The sequence below is a fragment of the Neocloeon triangulifer genome, unplaced genomic scaffold (genome assembly GCF_031216515.1).
Source record: "Neocloeon triangulifer isolate White Clay Creek 2 clone unplaced genomic scaffold, ASM3121651v1 ptg000020l, whole genome shotgun sequence".
NCBI lineage: Eukaryota > Metazoa > Arthropoda > Insecta > Ephemeroptera > Baetidae > Neocloeon > Neocloeon triangulifer.
Window position 1 is genome coordinate 947,486 of NW_026775561.1, and position 7,191 is coordinate 954,676.

Here is a 7,191-nt window from a genome sequence, read left to right on the forward strand (position 1 = left end):
AATTCTCAGGGATAAAAATGAACATCCAATGGTCCGACACGAAGCTGGTAAAAAATTGAGCTGCAGATAATTGTTTCTGCATAATATTTGAATTCAATAAAAGTAATTTGTACTTGGTAGTTGATAATCTGTTTTATTTAAAAACGCGTGGTTATATGTGAAATTGACTAATTTCTAGAAAATTGCCGTAAATTACACTAAATAAAATCTGAGCATAGAATTAAAATTTAAAAAAATGATGAGACCTGCAGTTTCCATGTGAGATAAGCACGTGGGCCTGCGTTCGCGGTTTTCTTGTTGAAAAAAGAAGCTCCTCCCCCTGCACTCGGCTGCGAAAATTTGTAAACAAAACTTGTTGAGCTTGAAAATGCGGCCTGGGCAGCGATTGTGCCGGCTTTGCGAGCGGCCGACGGCGGCCGAGTTGGACGCGGCCAAGTTTCAAGAGTGGAGTCTCAACTTCTTGGGCGCGACGCTCGCCTCGGACTTGCACCGAGACGACTTCATTTGCTGCTTCTGCGTTTGGGACGCTCAGTGAGTCTCAAAATTAACAATCCGTGGATCAAATTATTCTTAACTCGAGTTTAGGTTTTTACTTGAAAGCGAGGACAGCATTGGACATTTTGAGGAATTGCGCTGGTGGCCAAAGGAAGCTGGATCAGGAGAATCGCGTTTATTTGATGCTTACAGAGGTAAAAATGGCACAATGGAAAGGAATATTTTAATTTTAAAACTTTTCATTTTAAGATGGAAAAGTGAAGCAGTGCTGGGTACTTCTGAAAAAACTTGGTAAGCCCAAAACGGATGAAGCGGAAGTTGCCAAAAGTAAGGCCAAGGACGTGATTCGAAAAGCAAAATGTGTTTATTGCGATAAAAGCTATTCAGATGGTTTTTTTTCTTGTGCAGAGATGAGCTTCTTCAGCTATTTCTTTTTCTTGCTATCCAGTAGAGAATGGCTTCTTTTTCTGTCCTACTCAAATCATTTGGTAGGGAGTCTATGTCACTCTTGAGAGCGGCGCATCTAATGAGGTGCGCTCTGTCTTGATTTTCTAATTTACAAAGTTTGCAGGTGGCTGGATCTTTCGTAATCTGGAATCTGTTGAGGTGGTGCTGCAGGACGTCGTTGCCGGTGGCTAGGCGAAATTGTGCTGTTGCTGTCCTGCGAGACCATACTTTGTCTGGGCCCTTTTTAATTTCAGTCCACCAGCTTTTGAGCTTGGCAGCCTCCTCCTTGCTGTTTTTAAAGAGTTTGCTGGCGGCTGATTTGATTTTCTTTTTGACGTTGTTAAAGGTGAGGGCCTTAATTTGGTTGCAGATCTTTTTGGTGCCGGCTTTTGCGAGGAAGTCTGCTTTTTCATTCCCGAGGATTTGGCAGTGGCTCGGGATCCATTGAAGATCGAGTTGGTGATTTCTTGCTCGTAGATTGACGAGAGAGATTTTGAAGAGCAGTGAGTCAGGATGCAAATTTGCAGGTTGGCAGATGAACTGCATTGCAGAGATGCTGTCACAAAGGATGACAAATTTTGTCTTATTGAGGGGGAAGTTTTTTACCTCAGCAATTTTCTGGGCTGCTCTGGCAATAGCTGCGACTTCCGCGTCAAAGTGGCTGGCGCCTTCTGCCATGGGGGTTGATTCCTCGAAGAAGAGGCAGTAGACACCGTGTCCGGCTCTCTGGGTTGTTTTATCTTGCGAGCCGTCGGTGAAGACATGGACCCACTCAGAGAGGGGGAAATTTTTCTTGAGGTGTTCAGTTGTCTTGTTTTTTAGTTCTTGGTTTGACAGCATATTTTTCTTTTCAATTCCTTCAATACATAGGTGAGGCTCAGTTAGATTTGACTTGTCAGGCAGATTTACTGGAAGAGGGGCCTCGAAGTTTTCCCTTGGTGATCCGATGAGGTCCGGGCAGTGCTGCTCTTTAAGTCTGGTTGCCACTTGGGAGAAATTTGCATGAGCTGGTACTTTAGCCGTACGATTTTTCAGATGTTAGTAAAGTAGTCAAGCATACTGAAAAAATTCACAGTAGAATTGCAATAAGATGTAAATTTCCGAGTAGTTTTGGGAAATGTAGCAAATATTTCTTAACTGAAGAAGACCGAGACGTCCACCTTAAGGAACACTCAAAACTAAAAGAAACTTCATTCATATGTATTTATTGTAGGAAGTCTTTTAGGTTGAAAAGTACTTTGCTAAGACATAGTATTACAGTGCATGCTAATATTTTCATTAAATGTCGAGTCTTAAGTTGCGGAAAGTATTTTCACACAAAAGCAGAGTTGGATTCTCATTTCGAGGAAGTGCACATGGCGATTGAAAATGAAAAGAAATTCAAGTGCCAAATTTGTGATTATAAAGCAATTGAAAAATATCAACTGAGTCGTCACATAAAATACAGTCACGAAACGACGTCAAGTGCATCAGTTAAATGTTCAAAATGTTCAAAGACTTTTGATAATAATAAGAAATTTAAAAGTCACGTCCAAAAATATCACACTTTCAAGCACTGTCCGCAATGTGATCAGGGAATCAGTAAAGGTCTATTTAAAAATCATTTAGGCAAAAAAGTTTGTAAGATATGTGGAAAATCATTTGAATGTCTTGGTTTGCTTCAAAAATACAAGGGAGATTGTGACGCACAACATTTGACCTGTGAATTTTGCTCAAAAGAGTTTCCAGTGAAATGTTTACTAAAATATCACATAAACCGACACCACGTGTGTAAAAACAAAGAAAACGTTGATCAGGCTGCATTAAAATTTGCAAATGAATCTTGTCTGGGGCTAAAATTTGAGTGCAGTCATTGCAGCAAAAAATTTGAAAGGAAATCCTATTTATGGAAGCACTTGACAAATTTACATCACCTTATTGAAAAGAAGTTCCGGTGTGCAGAGTGCGATCGTAAATATTACGATCGCAGTAGCTTAAAGCAACATTTGACGGGTGTCCATTCAAAAGTAACAGTGGAATGCTCAATCTGCCAAAGTAAAATGAAGTCTTCTTCTCTAAAGCATCACATGATTCAATTGCATTGCATAAAAATTTAATCAAATAAATTTTTTTGTCGAGGCGATTTATAGGTTTTTATTTCCTTTATTTAATTGCGTCAATCTGGCATTATATTTTGATAACAAGTTTTGTGTTCAGAACACAAAGTGGATCAATTTTATTATTCCTAATGATATTATTAAATATTGCGTGAGAGCTCAAATAATATAAGACCCTCTTATATTGGTACTTTTTAATATATCCTAATTTATCATTGCACCAGAATAGCAGTTTTTTAAACGACACTACAAGAAAATGGGCGTAGTGTTCAAATATGTGAATTGATGCTATTTTTATCATTTAACTAATGTTAAATTACGTAATTATTATCATGGGGCGCATCATCTTACATGAAAGAACAAAATAATATTTGAAATTGATTGAAATAATTTAAACAATTAAAAAAAAAAAAAAATAGAAAAAATGTAATCAAATTTATGAGCTCAGGCTTTCTAAGGATTCTCTTTCCATTCAATATAATAATAATAATTTTGTTACACTTGTTGGATTTTTCAATTCAATAAAAAAGAACAGGATTGTAATTTTGTTATGTGTTATTTCCCTCTTTTGTGCTCAATATACATTGCCCTTATTTTTCCATTTTTTTCTTCTCATTGTCACAAATTGCGCGAGTTGGGCGAGATTTTCAAACTGTTTGAAATGAATCGAACGAGAATTATTCCTTATTACTTTGATTTTACTCCCAGTCTTCTCATTTTGCTAAAAGAAGTCTATAATTACTTGTTATTCTAGAGGTTTGATTTGCCCCCCCACAACCCCCTGCAGTTCCTCTTCGCGGGCTCAACGGTATCATGTTGGTATGATAGCGGTTGGCAGCCCTGCTTCCCCTCCCACTCGGCACACATGCGAAACGCGGGTGGCTGAAAAATAAACAAAGCGAATTCGTTTCTTCGAATCCAGAGTTTTGATATAAATTTTGAATGGGCCGAGGCTTGCGCAGGGGTGGCGCGAGGGGCAGATCGCGGGGAGGCGGCCAGCCGAAGCGCGGACAGAAGAGGAAGGCCCCCGGTTCGGACAGGCAGGGCGGAAAATTGAGACGGGACGAGGAGGCGGACGTGCAGGTTGAAAAGAAGGACAGCAGCAGCAGTTCAGAGGAGGAAGAAGACGAGGATCCGTACCAGGAGCTGCTGGGCACGATGGACCTGGCGAAGAAGAACAAGGTCGTCAGCAGCGACGAGGAGGACCTCGAGGAGGCCCAGGAACCAAATCAACCTGACGAGGAGGAGGAACAAGAAGTTTTCGATGAGGAGGACGAAGATGAGACGGAGGAGGAAAAAGTATTTTTAATTTATTTATTTTGATTTTTATAAATTTTTCTTCCAACTCAGGAGGAAGAATCGACCCTGGCGTCGGACCCTTTCACCCTCCACCTGAACGGGGAATTCGATTCGTCGCTTCTGTCCGCGATCTCAGCCGAACCGCCCGTCCTGGAAATGACCAAGTTGTTTTGGCCAAACTTGGGCCATGTCCAAGTCCACCTTCCAAAAGTCCAAACCGAACCGGCCGGAGAGAAGAAGAAGGGCCTCCTTTTGCTGCAGGACAAAAAAGTACCCTTTCAAAGGTGGAAAGGCAGAGGATAATTTTGTTTTTGTCTCAGGTTTATCTGAAGCCGCCGACTGTGCCCCAAAGATCTTCGAGCACCACGGACTGGTCTAAACTCTTTGTCAAGAAGCAAATCCAGGCCCACCTTCCTTTCGCCAACCCTGGTGTTGCGGAGGGAGGCCTGAGTGGGCTGCAGGGTGAGGTCTTTGCCCTGCTCAACAACTACCACGACCTGTACTTTGCCGAACGCAGCGTCCGGAACGCCGAGGAGCTGCGCTTCGTCTACTGCCTGCACGCCGTCAACCACGTGCTCAAGACCAGGGCCAAGATTTTGGTGCACAACGCCAAGATGGCCGCCAGGGCCGAGGTGCCCGACGAGTTCAGGGACCAGGGTCTCGTCAGGCCCAAGGTGCTCGTCCTGCTGCCCTTCAAGGACGCGGCCTACAGGTTGGAAAATTTTATTTGAAATAAAATTACTATAAATTTTGGTTTTAGGACGATAAATATGATCATTTCGATCCTGCTTGGAGACCAGAAAGGAACTGTGATGAACCAAAAAAGGTACATTGAGGAATTCACCGGGGAGCAGCTGGCCCTGCCCAAGAAGAATCCCAAACCTGAGGACTATGAGATTCTGTTTCGAGGAAACACCGACGATAACTTCAGGATAGGAATGTCCTTCACCAAAAAGAGGCTCAAGGTACAAAATTTTAAAGGACAACTTCGGTTCAATCAAATGTTTTGTCTATTTGAGAACCTGGTAGAATTATTTGTAATTTTTCAATTGTTTATTATTTTAGAACATTTTGTTTGGACAAAAAAGGGGTTTCAATTTAAAAGTGGCAGCCATCTTTGTTTTTCGGGAAACTTTGGAATAACTTTGTCAATTTGAATTCAAATTCAATTGACAATTGAATCTTCAGTATTTTTTACTTGATTAAAATTTGATGTTGATCAAGCCCTTTAATTGATTTGAATGTTTTCAGCTGTACACGGACTTTTACCAGTCGGACATAATCGTGGCTTCGCCGCTGGGCCTGCGGATGATCATCGGGGCCGAGGGCGACGAAAAGAGGGACTTTGACTTTCTGGCGGGGCTCGAGTTGGTGGTGCTGGACCAGGCGGACGTTTGCTTCGAGCAGAACTGGGAACACGTGCTGCACACCTTCGAGCACCTCCACCTGCAGCCCAAGCAGACGCACAGCACCGACTTCTCGCGGCTGCGCTTCTCCGCCCTGGCCGGACACTCCAAGTACCTGAGCCAGACCTGCGTCCTGTCCGCCGTCCAGCTGCCCGAACTGACCGCCCTGATGCGGCGGCGCTGCCGAAACTACGCCGGAAGGGCCGTCGTCGCCAACCCGGTCAAACTCGGCTCCATCAGCCAGGTCGTCCTCCACCTTCCGCAGGTCGGTTTCAAAGTTTTTTCAAGAGATAATGAACTAATGGTTGAGAAATTCAGGTCTTTCACAAAATCGAAGCCGCCTCCGCCGGGCAGTGCATCGAAAATCGCTTCGAAGTTTTCCTTGCCAAGATTCTGCCTGAATTCAGGTACACCCTGATGAGCCACACCCTGATCTACGTCCCCTCCTACTTTGATTACGTCAGACTGCGGAACCATTTCAACAAGCAGGACATTGGCTTTGTCCAGATCTGCGAATATTCCAAGGTCCGTCTGCAGAAATTGGTTTTGTTTTTTGATAAAAAATTTTCTCCGCAGGATGCGAAAATCGCCAGAGCCCGAGACATGTTCTTCCACAAAGAGGCGCACTTTCTTTTGTACAGCGAAAGATTCCACTTTTTCCGGCGCATCCGAATCAAAGGAATCCGACACCTGATCTTCTACCAGCCGCCAACATTCCCCCACTTTTACCCTGAGCTTTGCAATTTCATGCAGGTCAGAGTCATTTTAAAATTAAACAAAATTTTGATAATTATTGAAACAATTAGGAGGCAAACCAGAATCGCAAAAAGGGAGGCTCGTCCAACATGACTGTGACTGTTCTGTACTCCAAGTACGACGCCCAGCGGCTCGCGGCCATCGTCGGCTCTGACAGGGCCAGCAAAATGTTAAACTCGGACAAAAGTGTGCACATGATGGTAACAGGAGGTGATTAAAGTCTGTATTTTAAATTATACAAGAAATGATTACTTTTATTAGCTTTGAATACACAATTAACACAATTTATTAGTTCTTGTGTCAGGTTTCATAATATTGGATTTGTTTTCTTCAAAAAATTCATAAGCTTCCAATAATTTGATTATGTGTCCGACTTTCTTTAATTGTAATGTTTATACTAATTTCCAGTTTGTAGAAGTGCATAAAAAGTATTTTTATTTATTTACTAGTTCAAAACATTTTTTAAAGAAATCAAACTTTAATTTTTTTAATAATTCGTCACCATCACCACCATTCGACCATTCTATTTTTTAATAATTGACGCAGAAGCTAATTTTTACAAGAACCAACTGTTGAAATTTAGCATATTTTGCAACCAAGAACATCTCCAAGGATATCATTTGGCTTTAAGTGAAATGATACAAGTAAAATTTGGAAGGTTTTATGAAAGTTACTGAAGCATTTAATAAAAC

At 42.0% G+C, this 7,191-nt stretch overlaps 3 protein-coding genes across 3 annotated transcripts; 2 read left to right on the forward strand and 1 right to left on the reverse strand.

The window, feature by feature from the left end:
* The first annotated feature begins 341 nt into the window (after positions 1-341).
* Positions 342-3,743, forward strand: LOC132203855 (oocyte zinc finger protein XlCOF6-like). The gene is made up of 3 exons (XM_059632003.1): positions 342-531; positions 586-689; positions 745-3,743. Exon 3 carries the CDS (start codon positions 2,298-2,300, stop codon positions 3,036-3,038), a length of 741 nt encoding a protein of 246 aa, XP_059487986.1. The 5' UTR covers positions 342-531; positions 586-689; positions 745-2,297; the 3' UTR covers positions 3,039-3,743.
* On the reverse strand, positions 916-1,782 carry LOC132204072 (uncharacterized). The gene has a single exon (XM_059632319.1). The coding sequence runs from the start codon at positions 1,780-1,782 to the stop codon at positions 916-918; it is 867 nt and encodes a 288-aa protein (XP_059488302.1).
* A 132-nt stretch (positions 3,744-3,875) lies between the features above and the next one.
* On the forward strand, positions 3,876-7,177 carry LOC132203853 (U3 small nucleolar RNA-associated protein 25 homolog). The gene is made up of 8 exons (XM_059632000.1): positions 3,876-4,337; positions 4,389-4,607; positions 4,658-5,049; positions 5,098-5,302; positions 5,589-6,008; positions 6,062-6,268; positions 6,320-6,496; positions 6,550-7,177. Exons 1-8 carry the CDS (start codon positions 3,981-3,983, stop codon positions 6,715-6,717), a joined length of 2,145 nt encoding a protein of 714 aa, XP_059487983.1. The 5' UTR covers positions 3,876-3,980; the 3' UTR covers positions 6,718-7,177.
* The last annotated feature ends 14 nt before the right edge of the window (positions 7,178-7,191 follow it).

Excerpts from the sequence above, each read along its gene's own strand:
- LOC132204072 (XM_059632319.1), bottom strand. The coding sequence starts at position 1,782 with ATGCTGTCAAACCAAGAACTAAAAAACAAGACAACTGAACACCTCAAG.
- LOC132203853 (XM_059632000.1), top strand. The coding sequence starts at position 3,981 with ATGGGCCGAGGCTTGCGCAGGGGTGGCGCGAGGGGCAGATCGCGGGGA. Across the intron at positions 4,338-4,388 it reads ATGAGACGGAGGAGGAAAAA|GAGGAAGAATCGACCCTGGC; the intron begins GTATTTTTAATT and ends CTTCCAACTCAG. Across the intron at positions 6,269-6,319 it reads AGATCTGCGAATATTCCAAG|GATGCGAAAATCGCCAGAGC; the intron begins GTCCGTCTGCAG and ends TTTTCTCCGCAG.
- LOC132203855 (XM_059632003.1), top strand. The coding sequence starts at position 2,298 with ATGGCGATTGAAAATGAAAAGAAATTCAAGTGCCAAATTTGTGATTAT.